The following is a 25,467-nucleotide window of genomic DNA, read 5'->3' on the forward strand; positions in this document are numbered from 1 at the left end:
ACACAGCTAGAAGCTGGCAATTCCCTAAAGTTTTGAGGAATGTTGACAAAAGCAAAGCACTTTACTAATATCTCATTTTCTCCCTACAATAAACCTTAAATAAAACAAAATCGGTATGATTATTCTCATTTTACAGATGGGAAAACTGAAGCCCCATGAAGTTAAGAGACTTGCCCAGGATAACACAGCTAGTAAATGTCTGAGGCTAGATGTGCAATCAGTTCTTCTGAATTCTGGTCTAATACCTTATGCAGCATGCCACCTAGCTGCCCATGTATGAATGTGAGCCTTGATCAAATCCTGTAATCAATCCCATGCAATATTGGAATAGGCATTTGCTTTGGGGGGTTATTCTGTATTTATGATATAATAAATATAATTCATAATATCTACTCTGAAACGGAATCACAGTATTGCCTAGTGGAAAGAGGACAGGATAGGGTAGGATAGGACCAGATCCTTCCTCACACTCTGTGATCAGGGAAAATCCCCTCACCTCTCTTAGCCTTAGTTACCTTGTCTGTAAAATGGGAATAATAATGCCTATTGTACTTATTTCCAGGATTTCTGTGAAGCTCAAAGAAGATAACGTACTCAAAGTGCTTTACTGACTATAAATCCTTAAAAAAAGCCAGCTGTTACTGATCCTTGCTCTTTTCCCAAAGCGATTGGAGAGTCTGGGTAATACTGGACCATCCCATGTGATTTCACTTCCCTAGTCCTTTTGCCTTTTATTTCATAGTGAAATTTGACTCTGCAGTAATTGCTCAGAACTGGTTTGCCCCAACCTTTAATTGCTAAGCATGGATAGGCTTTTGATCTTAATTCCCATAAGGGCCTGTCATGTGGCTCACCAGCTTATGCTGTACAAGAGGGAATTTCCCTAATCTGCTTCCCTTAATTGCAGCGAGACAAGGACTGCTTTCTGGCAAGATGGGGCTGGTGATTTTGGAACAACTCTAGGCTAGATGGAAGGTCGTGTCCTTCTCAGCCCAGATGCTGAGTGGGAATCGTGGCTGCTTTTTATCTCTTATTGCCCAAACAAAGACAGATGATCAATTCCCAGGACTCAACTACTGCTTGTCCTTTTTCTTTTCATTGTTATCATGAACATAATCATCAACAAATCAACATTTCGATAAAGAGTAAGAAGATTAAAGATTAAACTGAACATCTGTTGCAGTTTTAAAAGAGTGTGTTAAATGAAGCAGACTGGCAACAAAACTTCCCATTTCAGGTCCATTTCTGAACTTTGTGGGGTTTTCTTTGGTGTCATCCAGACTCGTGGTTTCCCTTTTTGCTACCTGGTTCATCAATGACACCATCCATAACATCTTTTTTTTTTCCTTTTAACTCTTACCTTCTGTTTTACAATCAACTATAAGTCAGAACTGTCAGGGCTGGGCAATAGGGGCTAAGTGACTTGTCTAAGGTCTTGCAGCTAGGGAATTTCTGAGGTCAGATTTGAATCCTGGTCCTCCTCTTGTGCCCCCTAGTTGCCCCTATCCATAACATATTTAATAAAATAGGGGTTGGGAAAATAAACTCTAAGAAGCTAGCCTTAGTCTGGCAGCAGCTGGGAGATGTTTGGGATAAGGTTTGCTGTGTGAGGGAAGTGCAATTGGTGGTTAAGATGAGCTCCGAGTATTAGCTGAGGGTTTCAGCTATCTTCACCATTTCTGTCCCCCCATAGTATGGATAGTAGAAATGGCTGCATTTGATTTTTGTTGGATTACATATTTTGGAAAAAATTGGTAGAATAAAAAAAAAAACAGAATGAAGCTTGGGATTGCTGTGGGTGCTGCAGCTTTCTAAATACAAGACAACCCTTTGCTCTCCTGCTTAATCCTAGTCCAAGTTTGTCATCCATTTACCATGTATTTCTCAGGTAAAAGTACTAATGGACTAACTCACTGGGCTATCCACCGAAGCATCAAGAAGAAACAATGGGTAGAGTGCTAGGTTTGGAGCCAGGAAGACCTGAGTTCAAATATGGCCTCAGACACTAACTAGCTCTGTGACTTTGAGTGACTAAGTCACTTAACCTCTGTTTGCCTCAGTTTCCTCATCTATAAAATGGAGATTATAAGAGCACCTCCCCCCCAAGGCTGTTATGAAGATCAAATTAGATAATAGTAAAGAGCTTAAAGCAGTGCCTGACACATAATAAGTGCTATATAAATGTTAGCTCTTGTTATTATTACCTGGCCAACTATATGCCATAGTCTGGGCATCCACTTGTTTTTTCCTATATCGATTTATAGACTGATCTTTCTATTTCTTAATGTCTTATGGATAACTTTTATTTTAATAGAGGCACACTGCATAAAGTGCTGGACTTGAAGTCAGGGAGTCTTGGGTTCAAATTGTAATATTTATTGGGAAAGGAAATGGGGGGATATGAAAAATGGGAGATAATTCAACCTCAGACACTTACTAACTATGAGATCCTGGATAAATCACTGAACCTCAATTTCCCTTAATCTATTATAGAAAAAAAAATTGGCAAACTACCCCAGTATCTTTGCCAAGCCAGTTCCATGGATAGTATTTGCATGCTTTGGTCCCAGGGTTCATGAAGACTCATTGTTTTCATACCACAGCAAACTTCTGGATAAGCCCATCCTGGTTGTCACCTACTTGGTGAGTATTCACTTGGATAAAAGAAAGACAGTTAAGCAGAGCCAGCTCTAGTAAGCCTGTAGGACAGTGTAAGAAATGTTCTGTCCCCACAGTCACCTACTTCTCCAGGGGAAAGAGGGAAGCAAAATGGATCTCTCTGAGGTAAAGACCATGGATCTTGCTTGGGAGGTCCTGTGGTGTTGTGGGGATTGAGACAACTGTCATGCTGGCTAGCTTGGGGGAAAGCCTTGCCCACGAGACCAAGAAAGCCATCTTCCTTGACGATGGTGAGCACTTTGGGGAACAAATGTTTCTGATATTGATAATGAGTGGACCATTGAACAAAGTGAACTGTCTGGTTACACTCAGTGAGGAATCTTCCCTGATCTTATGCCTGGGAGGCACCTTGTCGTCAACCCAAAGGGCAAGGAAAACTGGCTAGGATAGACAGGCTGCAGTTCATGTACGCTCATGGTAGAAAAGTTATTATCAAGAAAGAGGAAGTGAGCTGGTCAGGGACTGAAATGTAGAAGAACCAATGCTACCTTCCATGAAATATTAACCGAGAGAAAGCATTTCAGTACACTGGATAATTTTAAAGGTCAGCTACTGGACTTGAATGTCCAAATGGTCTGACTCACATCCAAAAAAAAAAAAGGAAACCCCATCATATTAATAATTAACATTTTAATAGTGCTTTAAAGCTTGCAAAGTGCTCTACAACTATTAAATTTATTTTATCCTCACTACAACTCTGAGAAGTAGGTCCTATTATTATTGTTATCCCTATTTCACTGGTGAGGAAACTAAGACAGAATGGCTCAGAATCACACATAAGTGTTGGAGGTCACATTTGGACTCAAGTCTTCCTAAGCTCTGTCACATAGCTTCCTCACACCCTTTGCTTAGAGCTCTCCAGTGATGGAGAAGTCAAGAACTCCTGAGAAAGGCTGTACCATTTATAGATAAATAATTAAAAAAACTCTTACTTTCCATCTTAGAATAAATATTGTGTATTGGTTCCAAGAAAGGAAGTAGTAAGAGTGAAGCATTGGCAATGAAGTGACTTGCCTAAGGTCACATAGCTAGTTAGTATCTGAGATCAGATTTAGGATAACTAATTTTTAGGAAGTTTTTCTTTACTGACTCCAGCAATCCCTTTCTCAGGAACCCTAGAGATAACTAGAAGAGATAAGTACAAGGTGGGAAGAAGTGAATCTAATCTAGATCAAGAACATAAAAGACAATCAGAATTTTGGAACTTTGACCATACAGAGACTAATTGGAAAACCACTGGAGAAGTGGCGACTCAAGGTGAAGAATTAGGAATATGTTTTTAGGTATGATCAATATGCTGATTTGTTTTGTCTGACAATGACAATTGTTTTTCAGTCTTTCAGTCATGGATGACTCTTTGTGACCCCCATGGATTAAAGCACTCCAGGCCCTTCTCATCTCCAAAATCTCTCAAAGTTCATCCAAGTTCACTTTGGTTGCTTCCATGACCCTATCTACCCATCTCATCCTCCGCCATCCTCTCTTCCTTTTGCTGCCAATCTTTCCCAACATCAGGGTCTTTTCCAATGAGTTGTGACTTCTCATTATGTGGCCAAAGTATTTAAGTTTCCACTTTGGTATTTGACCTTTTAGCAAATGTTCTGAATTTATTTCTTTAAGTATTGACTAATTTGATCTCCTTGCTGCCCAAGGGATTCACAAAAGTCTTCCCCAGAACCACAACTCAAAAATGTTGATTCCCACATTGTAGACCAAAGCATGCCATCTTTCACTTTATTTCCTTCATGAGTTTTTAATTGTATGTCTTCTGTCATGCTGAATGTGGAAATATCTATTGCATGAAAGCACTGGCATAACTTTAATCAGACTATTTCTCACCTCAGGGATTGGGGGGAGGGAAAGAGAGAGAGAAGCTGAATAACAAAATGTCAGATCATCAAAAATTGTTTCTACTTGTAATTGAAAAAAAATCTTATTAGAAAAAAAGTGCCAGTTCTTTGTCACTCAGCTTTCCTTATAGTCCAATGTTTGCAGCCATGCATTGCTACTGGAAAGATCATAGTTTTGACTATCCAGACCTTGGCTGGTAAGGTGATGTCTCTGCTTTTTAGTACACTGTCCAGATTTACCATAACTTTCCTTCCCAGGTACATGTATCTTTCAATTTCATGGCCACATTCACTGTCTGTAGTGATCTTTGAGTCCAAGAATGTAAAACATGACCCTATTTCCATTTTTTCTCCCTCTGCCTGCCAGGAAGTGATGGGACCAGTTGCCAAGATCTTAATATTTTTTAATGTTAAGCTTCAAGCCAGTTCTAATACTCTCCTGTTTCACCCTCATTCAAGGGGCTTCTTAATTCTTCTTCCCTTTCTGCCATCAGAGTGACTGCTGCATAGTTGAGACTGTTGTTATTTCTCCTGGAAACTGGAATTGGAGCTTTTCATTCACCCAGTTTGGCTACTTACATGATTGTTTTTGTCAACCATTACAAGGGAAGTTTTTATTTGGGATGATGGGTGGAGGAATCATGGGGAAGTGATAGCAAGCAGTGCCACATCAGTGACTGCAACAATAAAGCATATATGAGAAAGAAGTGACTCTAGATATATAATTATGAGAACTGGCCTTGACCCCTGCAGACAGATAAGGAAATTTATTTCCCTCCCTTCTTTGCAGAGGTGGAGAACTGTAGGGGTAAAACACTGTATGCACTGTTAGACCCATGTGATGAGTTAGTTTAGCTATACATTTTTTTCTCTTTCTTTTTCAGTATCTGATATCAATGACACATCAGGTAGAGGAGGGAGAGATATATATTTGGAAATGAAAGTGAAGCAAAAACAAAACAGGATGGGAATGAACCTTGTGCTTCCATTTGTTTGGGGAACTAGAAAATGAGGAAATTTTATTACTACAGGTTGGCAGCTGAGGGATAAAATAATCCAGGATGATGTGTTCAGGTTGTGGAAGGGACAGCTCTTTCTCCATTTACTGAGGATGTCATACTGCCCCTCAGAAACTAAAATTAGGGGCAGCTAGGTAACAGTGGCTAGAGTACTGAGCCTAGAGTTCAACTCTTGCCTCAGACACTTCCTAGCTGTGTGACCCTGGGTACTTCCCCAGTTTCCTAATCCTTCCCACTCTTCTATCTTAGAATTGATACTAAGACAAAAGATAAGGGTTTTGTTTTTTTAAAAAGAAAAGATTAAAAAATTAATTAAGAAAATTTAAATCTAAACACATACCTCTTTATATATATTGAAGGCTCTAATCTCATATTTGCTATTTTTTCAATGAAAGAAAGCTTCTCAAAATGGAATTCCTGAAAACAAAGCCATGCACAAAGGAAATTTTGAAACCTTCCACTTCAATTTCAGAGAAGTTTGTCGCTGAAGTATTTGTTGAATTGGGTGTGGGTGTCAGGGAAAGAGGACAAGATATTGGCTAGAAAGAACAGTAGAGAAAGTCCAGAGAGTCAGGATTGAAGCCCAGAGAAGCCCAGGTCTTGTCCTTATGGACAAAATGGAGTTTTGGGGAGGAGCTAAACATGAGATGAAGAGTCTTCAGGGGCAGAAAGAATGGGTCACAAGCTATTGTGGTTTAAGATAGAGTCCAGAGAGTCTAGAACTGAGCCCAGAGATACTATCATCTTGTGCCCAGTTTGGCTAGAAAATAGACTGCATGGAAGGGAATGATTTGTGACAAAACTGAAATGAAGAAGGGTGTTGCCAAATTATGGAGGGCAAAATGGATTGGCCTTGATTTGGTAACCTTTTGAATAGAAAAGTGACATGACACAAAGAGTATGGATTATGAAAGTATGCATAAAAAACACTAGTTTGAAAGCCACCTTAGACTATGGAAGAGAGAAAAGAGTGAAAGCTGAAACACTTGTTAGAATACCAATGCAATGGTCCAAGTGGTGCAATGAACCCTTATACTGGGAAGATGGTGGAGATGCCACTCTCATGGAATCAGCCAGACTCACTAAATGATTGGCATAAGAAGTGTAAGAGATAGAACCAAAGAGAGAAAACATTTAAAATACAAGCTAGCTATGCATGCATTAAATAGCTATCTTAGGCTTTTTCTTTTGGGGTGTGGGAAACACCATTGATTTCATCCTTCTGAGGTCAAGCGGATTGATTTTATTTTTTAATATAATTTTTTAGAACCCTTCTCTTCCATCTTGGAATCAATACTATGTATTGGTTCCAAGGTAGAAGATTGGTAAGGGCTAGGCAATGGAGGTTAAATGACTTGCCCAGGCCACAAGGCCTCCCATTTCTAGGCCTGGCTCTCAATCTACTGAGCCACCTAGCTGCCCTCTATGTGGATTGACTTTAGAACCATTATAATGAAGTGCCAGCCTCTGGATCAAATTAGCCAACAAGTCATCCTAGAGAAGTGATAGTAATGCGAAGAGAGTACTTTGTGAAAATAGGTGGATTAGATGTTATTGTTCCAAAAAGAAAGAAAGAAAAAGAAAGAAAGAAAGAAAGAAAGAAAGAAAGAAAGAAAATCAGTGGATTGGATGGCTTTTTTGTGAATTGAGTGATTCTGAAATCTGAGGGAATTTTAGAGTTAGATAAGAGGGAATCTTGGGCCACTGGACCTAGCACTGTGACTGGCAAACAGTAGATTCTTAACCAGTATTCTTTTTTTCACTTGTATGGAAGGATATTAACTGATTGATAAAATTGTTCTGGGGCTTCTTTGCCTTGCAATCTGGGCCCTAGCTCTATGGCTTCCATATTGCTCCTCAAGGCAATGCCTGCCCTTGCCATGTACCCACACACACATTTACATCTGAGGCTTTGTTTTGGGAGGTAATGTGTCCAAGAGAAGAATAATAGTCCTGCTATACTTTGTGTAAAAATGGAGATTTGAACCCCAGACTTCAATCCCCAGAAGTCCTTGGTACTTCCCAGAATTCCCTATAATCTCACCTGGGTCTCCACCTGGGCGAGATCACAATTTAGTATTTAAAGGGCTCTCTGCCTCCCAAGAGCTCTCTTCCTGTACTCGGAGATGGCAAGATATAATAAGTAAAATGTGAATGGGCTAATATGCCCTAGGCATGTGGCTTATTTGTATCCTTGATTTCTAATAATCGTTAATAAACCTCATAAAATATAATACTTTTATTAAAAGAGACTAAATTAACTGTTACATTTGCACTGGCCTGACCATATCTATTTTATTCCCATTTTTGTTCATGATAGATTGGATAGTGTCCAGTGTGGTAGTGATGGAGGGCCTTATGTTTATACCAAATAAAGATCAAAAGGAGCTCCTTAGCCTGTGGCTCAGTAGGAAAGAGAAAACCCAGGAGAAGATGTGGGTATTTAAAAGGCTGTTACATGGAAAAAAGATTAGACTGGTTCTGCCTTGCGAAGTCGCGTTTATTTAGCACCATGTGCCAGGTGTCAAGATTGGCCTCAGAGGACAGGATTCAGAGTAAAGATGGAAATTTCAACTTCATAGAAGGAACAATTTTGCAGCAATTACAGCCCTCCCAGTTTAGAAAAGGCTATTGGGAACTTTAAAGCAAAGGCTTCATGTCCACTTGTCCAGGAGGTTGGAGAAGGGATCTCTGTTCAGCGTAAGAACTGAGCCAGCTCTCAGCAAGGCAATGACCTGGGACAATCCTGAAAGACATGATGGGGAATGCTAGCCACCTCCAGAGGAAGAATTGTTGGACTTGTCTTTCACATCAGTGTTTTGATGATGGGGGGGGAGGGGGCAGGGTTGGTTATGTGTGACTTTGCTCTTACCACAATATGGAAGTGTGTTTTGTATGACAATAAAAAAGAAAGAAAAAGAGTTGAGCCAGATGGTTCTGGGAGACCCTAACTTTAAGTCTATACAGTTATATCAATGATGCCTGATGACTGGAAAACTTCTTCTTAGGTTCCCCTTGGATGTCACGTCCTGATTCAACAATTTGGATAAAATTTCTGAAATGAACATTTTAATAATTACTTGCTAAATCTATGCCATTTCCCCAAGTGGCATAAAGTTTTATAGCAGTTCATTCACCCAATCCTGCTCATTCTCATTCAGAGAAGCATTAGTGGGAGTCATTGCTTTGCTCCAAACCTTAGTTTCCCCCATCAGTGTTTGCCCAGAATTCTTGACTGTACCAAGTCATGCTGTCTTTGTTTTATTAATGCTATTTATTTATGGCCCCAAAGTATAAGAGTAGCAATGGTGGGAGATCTGATAAGCCTAAGAAAAGGTGTAAATGTTCATAAAAAGGTATGTCCACATAAGAAATACTTATAAAATAACAGAGTTCACTAATGTGCTCCATTTTCAACTTAGGTTCCAATATTTGGAATGTATTGCTCTTATTTTTAAATTTTATTTTTATTGATCTTATAAAATGAGGTTCTACTGTATTTACTTTGTGTCTCCTTATACACAGAAAGGTTGGTTTCTCTCAGTAGAACAGAAGCTCCCTGAGGGTAGAGGTTACTTCATATTAGTCATTGTATCTCCAGCCACTGGCACAGCACCTTTGACATATGGACAGTCACTTGGGAAATGGTTTTTTGGATGAATGACTGAAAATAAAATATGCTCTGGTGGTTACTGGGCAGATGCTTGGAAGAACCAACCAGCAAGATAGAATATATAAAGTGTGGTCTCTTCAGGGTAACTTAGCCACTGATTAGAACAGGTCAAGAAGGAGACCGAGGTCTAAGGTGACTCTAAGACTTCAAGCATGGATGGCTGGGAAAATAGTACTGTGCAAAGATATAGGAAGGTGGGAAGAAGGGTATGTTTTGAGAAGCCAATGAGTTAATGGGGGACATTAGGGCAGGGGCCTTCAGCAGATAAATGGAAATATGGGACAAGAATTGTGAGATTGGAATGATGATAAAGATTTGGATAGCGAAGGACTTCAAAACTGATTTCTGTAGGGGGCATCTGGGTGGCTCAGTGGATGGAGAGCCAGGTCTAGAGAAGGGAGGTACTGGGTTCAAATCTGATCTCAGACACTTCCTAGCTGTGTGACCCTGGGCAAATCACTTAACCCCCATTGCTTAGCCCTTATCACTCTTCTGCCTTAGAACCAATACACAAAATTGATTCTAAGATGGAAGGTAAGGTTTTTTTCTTTAAAAAAAAATAGATTTCTATAAAGGGAGGTTAAACATGTGTAAACATCCTATATCCAAATGAAATATCTTGTTACACTTGTAATCTAAAATCATGCCACTCCCTGCCCCCAATCCCAAATGACCACCATCTTGTAGAATTTATTCCTTTCTTATTATTCTTATGATTATAGTTAAAATTCCCCTTTGGCAACAAAATTTAATTCAAGTAGCATTTACACTATCCAAGACTCATGTTGGAGGTAAGTAATCCCGAGATGAAAAAATGAAAAATGTCCTGACTTTTCCGAAGCTACAATTGAATAAGGGGGGTGTGGTATATTATACCCAGACAGGTTTGCTAGAAGAAAATTTGAAAAGGGACATAATCATTTTCTTCTGGAGGAATGAGAGCAATTTTCACCATAGAGGAGGCACTTGAATGAGGAAGATTTTAATAGGCATAAATATGGAGGGAGTGGAATTTAAAATTTAAAGAGGTAGGAGAGAGCAAGCAAGTGCCAGAGGAGAGTTAACTGTCCAGTTTGCCTGGAATAAAGGAATGTGCGAAAGGCTATATTTAATTCTACTGGCAATAGAGAGCCCCCAAGGGGTTTCAATGGTGGTGACATGGTTATAGACCTATTGATTAGGAGGTTGACTTTGGCAACCATGTGCAAGATGGATTAGAGATGGGTATAAGAGCTAACATTTATATACATTATGGACCAGGCAATGTGCTACATGCTTTATAATTTTAATTTTATTATAATTTTCATTATTTATATATATTTATTATCTCATTTGATCCTCAATATGACCCTGAGAGGAGGTAGGTGCTATTATTATGCCCATTTAAGATAGAGGAAATTGAGGCAAATGGAGTCCAGGGTCACACAGCTAAGAAACATGACTAAATTTGAACTCAGATCTTAGAAGGCTATGAAAACAGTATAAACAAGGACTGAATTACAATGATGTCACAGTGTATGAAGTGGAAGGAAGAGAAATGAGCAATAAAAGGGATAAAATTAATGAGATTTAGCCACTTATTGAAACAGGCAGGGGAGGGGATGGAAATCAAGTCACTGTGAGACCATGAGCTTGGTTGACTGGGAAATAATGCCAAACACAGAAATAGGGAAGTTAAGAAGGACATGTTTATGGGGCAAATGAATTTATGTGGGATGTTTGGGAAATGACATTCAGCATTTAACTGGAAATATGAGACAAGAGCTCCACGCCTGGGGCTTATTATACAGATTCCACAGAGGTGACAATTGCAACTATGAAAAGGAAAAGAGTTTTCCAAAGAAAAGAGGGAAGAGAAGAGAGGCCAGTGACAAACCCTACATGATGATCACAATGTTTTTCCGATTCTTTCGATCTAGTTTTAATTGTGTGGAGAGTGTTTTGTAGTTGTGTTCATATAATTCCTGTGTTTGCTTTGGTAGACAGATTCCTAAGTATTTTATGTTGTCTAGGGTGGCTTTAAATGGAATTTCTCTTTCTAATTCTTGTTGCTGGGATGTTTGGAGACATACAGAAATGCTGATGACTTATGTGGGTTTATTTTGTATCCTGCAACTTTGCTAAAGTTGTTGATTATTTCAACTAGCTTTTTGGTTGATTCTCTGGGATTCTTTAAGTAGACCATCATGTCATCCGCAAGGAGCGATAATTTGGTCTCCTCATTGCCAATTTTAGTACCTTCAATTTCTTTTTCTTTTCTAATTGCTACTGCTAGTGTTTCTAAGACAATGTTAAATAATAGAGGTGATAACAGGCACTTGATACCCATAGTAAGTGCATGAAGAAACTCTGAAGAAAATCAGGGAGAGCAGTGCCAAGGAGAATCCCAAGACTGAACCTTGGGAGGGACCCCAGAGATCATCTACTCTGTCACCTTCATTTTATCGATGAGGAAACAGGAACCTAAGCAAGGGCATCACAAATGAATTTACAAGCACTAGACTGAGAAACTAGGTTGTTGGTAACCTTAGGAAGAGCAGTTTCTCTCAAGTAGTAGACACTGAAATCAGATTTTGGAGGAGAATTGAAAAATTAATATTGTGAACCAATGAGGAAAGGAAGTATGGATTATGCTTTCTTATGGATTTTTTTCCATATTAAAAATACATCTAAGGGAGCGGTGAGGTGTTTCGGTGTACTGAGAACCAGGCCTAGAGATAGCTAGAGATAGAAGTCCTGGGTCCAAATATGACCTCAGATACTTCCTTGCTGTGTGATTTTGAACAAGTCACTTAACTGCCATTTCATAGCCCTTACCCCACTTCTGCCTTGGAACCAATATGTAGTATTGATTCTAAGATGCAAGGTAAAGGCTTTAAAAAGAATTACCTAGAAAAAAATTGCATATTTTGACCAATAACATAATAAAATCCACACATGTGAATTTATTTTTCTCTTGGGCAAGAACTCAGTCACATAACATAGAAACCAGAAGTGAGCGTATCTGAATGTCTTTTATTATTTTTTTCCACATTTATCCTATTTGTGGTTAAACACAACTTGCATCTGACATTTTAAAAACCATTCTCATAAATAAAAAAAAGAGAGAGAGATCAGCATTGGCCAAAATAAAAGGGGTATGATGTAGAAGAGTTAAAAGGAAAGAAAAGAAAATGCCATCTCTCAGAAAAGCGCCATTTTGAAGAAGCAAACAGAAGATGGTCCCTTGGGAATGATTACAAACTCAACAGGACCAAAAAAAGGGGGGGTGGGGAACAAAGCTTCATGATTGGGTCCCAAGTAAGATAGAAACAGCAGCAAAAATACAAAGTGCAGGTGTGCCTAGGTTTCATCCCCACAAACCATTTGGGAAACCGCTGCAGCCAACTAGTCTTTAGATAAAGTGACGCATTCTCTTTGGAAACAAACATTCAGTTATGGGACCTTGCAGGTATTGTATTCTGTTTCAGGTTACACTCTTATCTACTTTACAGTGACTTTACCTGGAACAAAGGATGTATGCAATACATGGTTGGTTATGAGTTCTTACATCTACTAGAGAGACCTTAGAGAAGGAAATGGTGCTGATTGTGTTTTTGTTTCCTTTTAGTGATGCATGATAAGAAGTTGCCATCTCTGCTCTCAGAAGTCACATTACCCTTTTTCCTTTTAGCTAGAACACAAAACAAGCAAACCCCCAAATCATACCCTGTCTGGTCTTTGCCACCTTTGAAGAACTGATTTGTCGTCTCTGACTCCCTCCCCAAAGAGGGACCAAATGACCGTATTCCCACTGAACTGATCCATTTTCTAGGGTTTGCTTCATCCTTCCCTTCCCATTCCATTGGGTTATTCCTTTGGGAAAGGGGGAAGCAAGCATGGCTTGGGAGAAGGATGTTTATACCTAGTGCTCTGGGAAACAGATCTGATGTTGTAAACTCTATTTAAAAGGCATCCCACATGGATGTGATATGAGACTGAGAGGGATGATCCAGCTGATGGGGCCTTTCCATCTACGATCACTCGGTTCACTGATATTTCATTCTTTTTTACAAGTCAGATTTTAATTTTAAAAAATTACACAAATATCTGCCACTTGGTTTAGAATTAAAAACTGAGAACTAATTTGACTGTAATTACAGCTCAACAGTAGTGAGGTTAATAAGAATAACACGTACATTTCACTGACAGTTTCATCTTTTTGGAATTTCACGCAATAAAACTGCATTCTGGTAGGTTTTTTTTTTCTCATTCCCACCAAAATGAAGTGAGTCCTGGACCTAACTTGAGATACTTAAATATTTCTTCAACCATTTTCATTCTACTATTATGAAAATACCAGGCTTTTGAAGCAAGGTACTAATAAATACTTAATTAAAAACAAATAAACAAAGTCCCTGAACTCCAACACAAAACTTAAAAAAGCCCTTCCCTCCCCTCCCGACCCCACCTCCCTGATAAAGGCCTCAGCATCACCCTGACATGGCAGAGATTTCATAGTCACTGGCAGAGGTGATGGGCTTCCCCATCATCCGGATGTTCTTGGCATTGGTGATTCTGGCCATCATGCACACTGGCTTGTCAAAGTATTTCACCAGGGCGGGCTCAGTTAAGAGGGAGGCCAGAAACTGCTCAAAGGTGATGGCCCAGTCCCTGTCCAGGCTGTTGCTCCGAGGTAGGGCTGAGGTGCCTCGGCCACTGCGTACCAGGACGGTATCGTCCCCTATGTCCTCGCAGTGCAGCTTGTCTTCCTCATGGGAGCCTGCGCTCAGCACCGAGTAAGATGACATGGAGCTGTCATCCTTTGTGTCGTCATCAGAGATGAGCATGGATGACCCAGCGCCGTTGTCTCGGGGAGAAGAATCCTCTAGCTTGATGTCCTCCATTTGTCCACCCAGAGGACCCTCTGAAGGTTCCTCACTGTCCATGGCCAAGCTGGTGGGGAGCAGCTCACCCGGCTCCATGCAGTAGGACTGGCTGGGTCCTTTCTTGGGGAACAGCATGCTCTGGATGCCCTGGGCACAGGGGTGAGCAGTGCTGCCCCCCTCGTTCTCTTTGGCTGGCTGGGTGATAAAGAGTTTGCCTACTTCTCCGATCTCCAACAGGAGGCTGGTCACTGCAGCTGTGGCGTGGTACAATTCCTGCTCATTTGGGTCCTCATTAAACATGTTGTACATTGTCTTACACAGTTCAATAAATTGACCCTGGGGACAAAACAAGCAATATTTTATTATATCATGGGAAGACACTTTCTAACAGTGCTCTGACCTGAGAAGAGAAATCTCCCCTAGAAGGTGTGCCCCAAAGGGCACTCGGAATCACAAAAGCTTTCTTTTTGGCTTAATTTGGTTGGAGGGGAAAGGTTCTCAACCTGTTTTGTGATCCATTTTGGACACTTTGGTGAAACCTGGAGGTGCTGTAAGAATAATGTTTTTAAGCAAAATTTTAAAATAGGAGGAAATGTTAAATATCTTCTCCCCCATATGGATCCCCTAAATTTTTTCCACATATCCCTGAGGGACCAAAAACCCCATGTTAAGAATCCCTATCCTATCATTAGGAGTTGAAAGGAAGTCATCTCATCCAACTGACTAAAAAAATTTTTTTTGAGGAAACTGAGACCTAAAGACGATGCTCAGGTATTTAAAGAACCGAGATTTGAACAGAGGATCTCTCTGACCTCAAATCCAGCATGATTTTCACTGGACCCAGGCTATTCTTCAAGCCCCTGACTAGTATGCCTGATTCTTCATTCATCTTATGAAAGCTCCATCAGAATGGCCATGATTTGCTACTCTTAAAGCAGTCACTGTGCATAAGGATTTCTATTTCTAATGCTGGCTATTTTGGACCCAATGGAGTCTCAGGATGTTCATACTCATCAGTTGAAATTCAGACTATATCAACGAGTGGTGACTGTCCATTTAGAGTGACTTAGAGAAGGCGGAACACTATTATATCTGATATGTGATATTGTGGCTATGCCCCTCATTTCTGCTCTTTGTTGTGGTTCTATGATTTTTTTCTTGAACATATTTTATTCATATTTGGTCAGAAGAGGTCAGGTACATGTGGAATACACAGAAAAATAGCAACATGCAGATGCAGAGGGAAACCAGGCTTTATAGGGAAGACTGCGTCCAATCCGAATAGACACAGCAGACCATTCACTTCAGAACATTTAGGCTGGGAGTCCAGAGGACCCAGGTTCAATTCTGACCTTAGACACTTTCTGGACAAGTCACTTAACCTCCATTGCCTAGCTTTTACCAATCTTCTGCCTTATAATCAACATGTAGTATTGGTAATAAGACAGAAGGTAAGAATTAAAAAAAAAGATGGAAGGGAGGGAGGCAGGAGCAAAAAAGAGAATAAGACAGATTTTTGGACATAGCTTATGTGAGAATTTGTTTCTCTTTGATAAGCATATTTATTAAAACTTATTAAATATTTATAATGAATCATCTATATAATGTAACTGTTACATTACATATTATGTTACATAAAACGAAAATATGGATGGCAAGAGGATTGTTTTTGAAGTTGTTCAAGATAGCTGCAATTATGTGGTATTTGGATCACTAGCATCCAAAAAGTATTTTAGGCCATGCAAGTATAAGCCAAAGACTGCTGTTGTGAATATTTTGCTATACAATGGACCTTTGTTTCTGTGTTGGGCTTCAGATATGCTAGGATTGCTGGGTCGAAGGACATGGATGGGTTAGTCACTTTTCTTGTATCTAGTCACTATTTCTTGTATGCCTGGATCTCTTTTTTTGGTTGCGTCAACAAAGCAACATGATCAACAGGCATCAACATCAGTGTACTTCCCTGGGCTTTTGCAACACAACTTTCATTATTTCTCTTCCTCCATCTTTATCCCACTCCCTAATCACAAGTATCCTCTGGAGCTCCAACCTGGGTCTTCTTCTTCTCTCTCTATGGTATTCTTTGATAAATGCATTAGTTCACATGGGTACTGTGATCAGAATCTCTCTACAGATAATACCTAGATCTAAATGTCCAGGTGGTTTCTTTCTTGAGCTCTAGTTCTATATCACTGACTTGCACATGCCTACTGGATGTCCCAGAGGCACTTCAAACTCTATGTGAAAATAGGACTCTATTTTTTCCTCTATTTCCATTCCTGTTTCCATTTTCCCTGTTTTTCTATGTAGGGCACCAGCATTCTCACAGTCATCCTGGTAAACAACCTTGATATCTTTTTTGATACTTCCCTCTCTCACTCCTAACATCCATACCCTATGTCATCATTTGGACTTCCAAAATATCTCTGACATCTGCCTTTTCCCCTCCACTTCTATGGCCAGCATCCTAATTCAAGCCTTTATCAGCTATTCCTGGAGTATTTTTGTGACCTTTGCCTTCTGTTTTAGAATTGATAAGGCAGAAGAGCTGTAAGGGCTAGGTATTTGCTAGGAACAGTTTTGAGGACCCATTTGAACCCAGGTCTGATGCACTATCCAATGTCCTCTTTAGCTGCTTCTGGTATTACCAGTCTTCATTCTTTGCACAGGTTCACCCCGATGGCTGGAATGTGCTCTCATCTCACCTCTGCCTCTCTGAGACTCCTTAGCTTCCTCCAAAGCTCAACTCGAGGGTCATCTACTTTAGAAGACCCATCCTGATCATTCCAGTTGCCAGTATTTTCTCACCCCTCCTGTTAGCAGCATCAACATTACTATTTATAAAGATTGGGACTGGACCTGTGATTTCATTGGTTATGGGGACTCTCAGGTGAGGAAATTCCCTCTACCAATGCAGGTAGCCAGATCCTCTGCAACTCAGAGTCTCAGAGAATTGCCTATGGCATTGAGAAGTTAAATAAAGGGTGTCAGGGGCAGCTAGGTAGCTTGGTGGATAGAACACTATGCCTGGAGTCAGAAGGATGTGGTTTCAGATCTGGCTACAGATACTTCCTAGCTCTGTGGCTCTGGGGAGGTTACTTGACCCCAATTGCCCAGCCCTTGTCATTCCTCTGTCTTAGAATTGATGGAAACTAAGACAGAAGGCAAGGGTGAAAAAAAAATAACTTGTGTCAAAAGCAGTCAGAAGCAGAAGTTAAAACAAGGTATTCCTAATTTCCAAATTAACATCCACTATACCACCTTGATTCTTCTTTTGTATATATTCTACAGGTGAAGTTGCTTCCCCTAGTCCTAAATGTAATGTAAGCTCCTAAGGTCAGAGACTATATAATTTTTGTCTTTGTATCTCTGGTAAACAGGAGGTGCTTAATTAATGTTTGTGTGGTAGTAATAATAATAATAATAGAAACTAATAATTGCTAGCATTTATAAAGCACCTACTATATTCCAGGTGTAAACCTCAAAATTCCTTAGACTTATAAATGTTGGAAATTTCACCATTGGGATATTTCATACTTGGAAAATTTCTTACTGATAGTCTATTGGAATGGGAACTCCATTGGCATGGGAGGTTCCTTCTCTTCCCTTCTTAAGATTACTTTAGGACAGAAACCCTTTGCTGAACAATGGAAAGGACTTTGACCTATGCTTAAGCATAGAACAGGAATTTCTTTGAGTCTTGATTGATTTAGAATTGATACAATGGAGATACTTGGAATAAATCTCCACCCTATTCAGTCCTAATAGGATTGAGTAAGGGCTGCAGCCTAGATCAAAATTTAATTATTCCAATCTCTACCATACTCAAGTTAACAGGATTTAGAAAGGGCTGTAGCAAAGGAGTATAGATTTAATCATTGGAAAATATGACCTTCAACAGACATGTGCAAAAAGCCAGAAACCTCTGGGCGGTCCTGGGTTAAGCGAGAGCCTCCATTGACAGGGAAATTGATGAAGAGTGATTGGTAGATGTGAGGACTGAGGGGAGGCAACTTGGATGGTGTCCTTAAAGATAGGAGGGTCTGGAGACTGGAGGGGGTTGAGTTTTTGGTCGGTGGTTCCTGGGCTCTGAGGAAGCTTGCTCTGAAGGAAGCTGAAAGTGGGGGCCTCTGAGACTGTTTCTCCATTTTGGACACGTGAGTGAAAGGGACTGATCTCTTTTCTTTGCCCCAGCTATCTAAGGGCTTGGGCCTTTTGGCCCAGCCTAAACAGAGGGGGTATTTAAGCCCTATTCCCTTCTCTCCCCTTTCTCTCTCTCTATATATCTCTAATTCCTTTCTTGCTCCTATTGTAATTAAACTCCAAAAAGGCTGACGGCTGACTTGAGTTTTTCATTTAGGAATTACATAGCTGATTCCTTGGCGACCTTAAATTAATATATATCAGTCTTTTAAAGTGATTCACTTGTAACACAGGCACTATGCAAAGTGCTTTACAAATATCTCATTCAGCCTTCAAAAGAATCCTGGAAGATAGGTGCTAGCTATTATTATCTCCATTTTACAGATGAAGAAACTGAGTCAAAGAGATTAAGTGATTTACCCATAATCACACAGCTAGGAAGTGTCTGAAGATGAATTTGAACTTGGCTTTTCCTAACTCCAGACCCGACACATGGTGCCAGTTAGTTGCCACAGAGATATCTACCCAAAAGGCTGGGATTTTTTTCCTCAAGGTCTAGATCAGTGGCATTAAACTCAAAATAGAACCTGTTCTCTGCACCATATTGACAAAACATATTTGGCCCCTCTTCTCTAAATCGGTGTAGGGATGGGAATTGGTGGATCATATGGAGTATCCAACAATTATCCCTCACTTCTTGGTTTAGGTCTGGCTTTTCTGTTTATTCACTAATAGATTTCTTAGAAGACATTCTTTATACTATTTTTAGTTTGTCATTGCTTACTTCTAATGTAGCAAAGTCATTTGTTACCCACTGAATGCCACATACTGTCCATGGCTCTCTAAACATCCCTGCTTCTTAAATTTATGTGGGCTTCAGCCCAAGGTTTTCTATTGGCATGGATCACAAGAAAGGACACACCACTATCTTGGGGACCCATAAAAGTTCTTGACTTGGCTGCAATGGCATTCTTCTTGGTTCTGAACCTGTACATTTTGGCTTAGAGTCAATACTAAGTATTGGTTTCAAGGCATAGTGTGGTAAGGGTTAGACCAGGGGTCCCCAAACTATGGCCCAAGGGCCACATGTGACCTCCTGAGGTCATTTATCCAGCACCCACCGCATTTCCAGAAGGGGCACCTCTTTCATTGGTGGCCAGTGAGAGGAGCCCTGTACGTGGCAGCACTGCAAAGCTCTGTGTCTCTCACATATGGTACTACTTCTGGTGACCTAATCCTTTGTGTGGCACCTTGTTCTGAAAGTAACTGAATGAGAAGGAGGCACCACGCAAAGGATTATGTGGCTGCACAATGGAAGATGTCAGCATGGTGAGCGGCGATCTGGGGGAGGGGATTCTGCACTGTGTATGCTGCTGCCCAGTATAGTGGTGGCAGTGATGGACCTGTGCAAGGTGTGACAGACCCATCACAGCCAGTGCTGCAGCCTCCGCTATCCCAGACAGTGGGATACAGATTTGTTCATAGTTGTTTTTTTAATAGTCAGCCCTCCAATGATATGAAGGACAGTGAACTCCCCTGAATGATCTAGCCGCCATGATTATCTTTAATGAGATGATCAAATCAAATGGTATTTGTAAGACACTTAGAAAAGGGCCTGAAACAAAGTTGGTGCTTAATAATGCTCCTTCTCTCTTCTGTTAGGAATTTATAAACCATAGCTGTGAGTCAAATACAGCGCAGAACCCATCACCTGTTCTTGCATGGCCCATGAGCTGAGAATGGTTTTTACATTTTTAAATAACAGGTGGTGAGCCAGATTGGGTCACTGGGCTTTAGTTTAACTACTCCATTTCAGATTTCCTCCAAGTCTAAGAGAAAAAAAGCACCTGGGTTGTAAAGGAGTGATTGTGAAAGGTCAGGCAGTTACCTGGTTTAATTTGGGCAGATCCTTGGAATTCTTTGACTTGGCTTTACTCTCCTGGGTCCACAGTCTCAGGTAGTTACGATTGTCTTGGGAACTCACCTTCTTCCCTAAAGTAAAAAGGTCAAGACAGAATAAGAAAGAAAATATACTTGGAAGTCTATCAACAAACAGAAAGGAAAATAGAAGTATGGAGAAAGGCATACCTTTGTCTGACTTGAGACTCACTGTAACAAAGCCATCATCAGCATTCGACTTGGTCCTGCTGTCCAGGCCAACCACTAGGAAGAATTCAGACAGACGATACAAGGTGTTAGATATTTAATTGGAAAAGCAGGGTAAAACAATACTCAACACTGATTGGCTTTAGGGTACCAAGAGAATTTGTTTTCAAGTTCTTGAGTGAAGTACTGCATGTCTAAACCAGTACAGAACTAGAACAGAAAAGATACTATTGGTGAAAGTAGGTGGCACAGTGGATAGAGGCAAATCTGGGGTCAGGAGGACCTGGGTTCAAAACTGGCCTCTGACACTTCCAAACTGTGTGGTCCTAGGAGAGTCACTTAACCCCAATTACCTACCCCTTACTACTCTTCCACCTTGGAATTGATACTTAGGGTTAATTATAAGGTAGAAAGGATTTAAAAACAAATAAGAATAAGGAAAAAGATTCTGTCCAACATTCCAAAGCCTAGGCTACCCTCAGACACACAGAGCTAGAACCTCCTCATAAAAAACAAAACAAAAACAAAAAAACCCAAAAAAGTTTAAGCAAAAACAATCAATTGAATGTGATTGTGTGTACAATAAATAGTCTGCCCCATCTTTCCACTGAAAGTATACTTCATTTTCTATTCTTCTTAACTAAGATTGATTATTACCATTTCTATCTTTTGCTGTTCTTTTGAGGATTATTCATCCACTTGTATTTATTTCACTCTTTTCAGCACTTTCTCAAATGTCCTTTTCTACATTTTTGAAAATGGCTAGTGTATCTTCACTTTGAATCCGTAAAACTGGTTTTTTTCTAGAATGTATGGACTCTAGGAGTCATTTAAATAAGTTTGGTGTCAGAGTTTGCCACATTCAAAAAAAGGACCAAAGAAGGGATAAGAAAATTGATGAATATTGTCATAGTAATGTTAAATGTAGCGTCTTTTGAGTTGGAAAAGACCTTAGGGAATACCTAGTCCAATCTCTTTATTTTGTAGATGAGGAGAAAAAAGCCTAGGGAAGGGAAGGGAAGGGAACTTAGGGGCCTGGACACAGAGGGACATTTCCATGGCAGAACCAAGAACTGAACTCAAAGGTCTCCCAACTTCAAGTCCAGTGCTGTTAACACTGAACTCTCTATTCTTCTTGAGGTTTACATGTATTAATGGAATTACTTCAGCTTTTGAGAATTGTTATTTTAAAAATTGATCTTTCCAGGATTCATTTATAACTCAATAGGCTTTCACATGAAAATAGGCGTTTTCAGAAAAACATACATGAAATAAAAGTCTCTGGACTCTGAATTTTGCCTACTGTTATAACCCCTTTTCCTTACAGTCTGTTTGCCCTTCCTTCCCCACTTCATCCCCACAAATTAACTGATCTTGTTTATGCGATGAGCTAAATTAAATTCCATCATGACATTTTAAATTAGGATGTTATTTTTGGAGCCAAGAAGTCTTAGGTTCAAATCTAGCTCTATCATTCTTTATAACTCAGTGTTCTTATCTGTAAAACCCTGGGGTTGGACAAGAGGAACTCTAAGGTCCCTTTCATTTAAATCTCCAATGATACTAACATGTCCTCTAAATATACTCTAAAATGTTTCTCTTCCTCTCTCTAAATTCTTAAAATAATTCTTCTTCAGACATGATCATTCTCGACAGTGCTTGAGCAACAATGCAATGTTGTTTTTGGAAGAAAGATAGGTCCACTAATGAATCATTGTGGAAAAACCCTGGACCCTCAGAAATATAAAAAAGTAACAATATGGAGACTAGTTATCTTAGTGGATCGAGAGTCAGACCTAGAGATGGCAGAAGCTGGTTTCAAATCTGACCTTAGACACTTCCTAGCTGTGTGGCCCTAGGCAAGTCACTTAATGCCCATTGCCTAACCCTTACCCTCTTCTGCTTTGGAACCAATACAAAAAACTGAGTCTAAGACAGAAGACAAAGGTTGGTTTAAAGTAACAAAATGGTTCAGTCCCCTCCAGTTAAAGAATTAGTTGCTCTGAATTTGGGGTGCCTCTAAATCTCCATTGTACTCATCCTGGGAAGCCAAGAGATTCTAGAGGGAATTGTGATAATTTACAATATTGTGTCCAATGGCTTTTCCTTTCAAAATTAACCTTCTCCATACAGGAGAAACTCACCTTCTCTTTGTTTGAGTCCAGAGCTAGCACAAAAAGGAGAAAACAAATGTTTCACTGAAGTAAAAGGTAGCCTGTTATGGCAATGCAAGAGGGTTGGTGGCAAGACATTACTCTCTACTCTTAACCAAGAGATGACTGGATATAGGAGTGGATATAAGATATAGAATAGAGCATACATAGTCAGACATGATCAATGGGCTATTTGGTTTTCCTTAAGTGTAATGGAGCAGGAACAGCAAGGTGGCTCAAGGAATAGAGCATTGGGTTTGGAATCAGAGAAACTCATCCTTATGAGGTCAATTCTAGCATGAGAAACTTAGTTGCTATGTGACCCTGGGCAAGTCACTTAACCTTATTTGCCTCCATTTATTCATCTGTAAAATGAGTTGGAGAGGGAAATGGCAAACCACTTCAGTATCTCTGCCAAGAAAACTCCAAATGGATTCATAAAGAGACATGGCTAACATGACTGAACAGAAACAGAATGGAGGATTGCAAATGGCAGGGTCTTTGTGAAACAATTGGAATCACGAGACTGAGGTTTGAACCATACCTGAACACTACGAACACTATCAAGCTGTATGACCATAGGCAAGTTATTTTAATCTCACAAAGGATGTGTAAAAAGGGTATATTTTTACAGACAAGGAAAATGAGATCTTAACATTAGTAAAGGTCTGAAGCTGGATTTAAAATTGGATCTTCCTTACTCCATGTCCAGCCTCTAATCTATTTTAGGTGCTTTGATAGATCTGGAAGCTCTTTGTTTTCCCTGTGATATTTTATTCCTGAAAGATCAGAGAAAAAATAAAAATACCCACCATGTGTGCACTCAGGAGTGATGTCTTCAAAAAAGTACTGAGTGGCTTCAAAAGCGGAATCTGGCTCTTCTTGGTCAGGAGATGGCTCTGATGAGGAAAGAGTGTATGGTTAAGCAAAATGTGAAAGGATTTTAAGATGGATCAAATCTCAGGAGAACTTTGAAGATCTCCATTGGGGAAAAGAGCACAATTAACACTGATGGAGAGGTCTGACATATTGGCACTTACTGAGATGAATATGCCACGAGACCACTTGCCTTATAGGGTCTCACCTTGTGGTATAGTTCCTAAGAAGATCAATACACTGGTCACCGTGCAGAGGGGACCCAATGAGAAGGAGGAAGAGCCCAAGATGTTGGGAATTGATGTGGTAAGCCCCAAAGTAAGGGCCACATCTCTTCTTTGACTATTGCTTTATCAAGGAGTAGTGATGCTAATTTATACTAATGTCCAATGGCTTTTTGCTCCAAAATTACCCTTTCTGTCTAATGCATGGTCATTATTGTACTTAAGAATGTCCCTAATAGAGCTGACAAATGCTGGCATTAATCCCTACTCATGCCAGAATCTGCTTGGACTTTCTCTAGAGGTTATGATTACATGTATAAAAGATGATTCTTGCAGAGAACCTAAAAGAAAAAAAAAAGAGAGAAGAGGACACACGACCCAGGAACTCTGTTTGACTCTGTTTCCTTCATTACTGAAGGAATGCTGAAACTGGACTTTTGACCTTGGGGCATATGAAACAGCTGCTGGCACTATTTCTAGCAGGAAATCATAGGACTGCTGTACTGAAGCACCATGGGATAGATGGATGTGTTTTGCTAATTACGCTGCCTAAAAGAAAAAGTATGAACTCTCAGAAAAGCAATCAAAAAGGCAAACTGGTTTGTTACTACAGCTGTGCAGATATTCAGTGAAGAATGAAAACCACATTTAGAGCAGATGAAATTCTCTGTAGGAGGGAGAAAGCCTTGCTTTGTGAGCCAAGACAGTCTGTGCTGTCCTAGTCTCACACCAAACCTCTCTTTAATATTCACCTTTTAGGGACAGCTGAAGGGCTCAGGGGATAGAGCCATGTCTAGAGACAGAAAGTCTACAGTTCAAATCTGGCCTCAGATGCTTCCTAGCTGTGTGACCCTGAGCAAGTCACTTAACCCCAATTGCCTAGCCCACACCACTCTTCTGTCTTGGAACAGCTATTTGGCATCAATTCTAAGAGAGAAGGTAGTTTGTTTATATATTATATATAAGATTATTACATATTATACATAATATTTATGTATCATATATAATTAGTTTACTATTATACTGTACTAATATATTGAGTATATTATTGTGGTAAAAATATTATATTTATAAATTATATAAATATATGATTATTCGTAATATATTCATTCACCCTCTGCCCTCATTAAACAATTTGGCAGGCTCTGGGTCTCAGGATACCAAGGAAAGTAGCCTAGCTTTGCCAGGAGGAAAGAGTAGCATAAAGAACACTGGGATGGATAGCCAGAACCAGGCCTTTATGTGACTCATGCAAGGTCCAAAAATGTTTCCTGTATGCCTATTAAAGGTAGTGAATTCAGAAAAATAGAGGTTCCATGAGAGCAGAGAATACTTCATTTTTCCTTTTGTATATCCACAGTGCTTCAAGAATGCTTGTTGAATCGAAATGAGGAAAGCACGAGACACGATTTATCACAAAGACAAGGCCAATGTCCTGACTATACTAAGAAAGTCACCTTGCAAGATCCATCTTTCCCATCGATGCCAGCTAAGTTGACCATTATCAATAATTTGATGCTAATTTGTCTTCTCCTTGTTCATCTTCTTTGAAAATATGAATTTTCCTGGGAAGGTTTATAACTCAACTTCTTAACACTTTATTGAGTATGAATGAGGTTTGTTTTTTTAATAAAAAAAGAAAAAGACTCGGTGTCCTTGGGAAGACCCATTAAAAATGGTTGAAAAGGGGAACATGACTTTTGCCTGCTTCACAATGGTGCCCAGGGTGTTTCCTGAGAGATGAAAACCAATCTTGTCATTAGTTTGCAATTTTCTAATTAAACAATGTCACGAAAAAATGAACTACCAAGTTCATTTCATTCCATGTTTTTAATTTGGGATTGAGCTAAAGAATGATGATTACAATGATGATGAT

General features: G+C 39.8%; 1 protein-coding gene across 4 annotated transcripts in view; it reads right to left on the reverse strand.

Moving 5' to 3' along the window:
• Positions 1-12,216: 12,216 nt before the first annotated feature.
• Positions 12,217-25,467, reverse strand: part of TBC1D9 (TBC1 domain family member 9) — a 125,423-nt gene continuing 112,172 nt past the window's right edge. For all 4 annotated transcript variants that reach the window (XM_016423203.2, XM_056802725.1, XM_056802726.1 and 1 more), the window contains 4 exons: positions 23,304-23,390; positions 20,321-20,395; positions 20,121-20,224; positions 12,217-14,425 (listed from right to left, as the gene is read on the reverse strand). In XM_016423203.2, the coding sequence (XP_016278689.2) occupies positions 13,694-14,425; positions 20,121-20,224; positions 20,321-20,395; positions 23,304-23,390 (998 nt within the window). In that variant the 3' untranslated portion in view covers positions 12,217-13,693. The remainder of the gene's footprint in view (positions 14,426-20,120; positions 20,225-20,320; positions 20,396-23,303; positions 23,391-25,467) is intronic.

This window comes from Monodelphis domestica, chromosome 6, assembly GCF_027887165.1.
Source record: "Monodelphis domestica isolate mMonDom1 chromosome 6, mMonDom1.pri, whole genome shotgun sequence".
NCBI lineage: Eukaryota > Metazoa > Chordata > Mammalia > Didelphimorphia > Didelphidae > Monodelphis > Monodelphis domestica.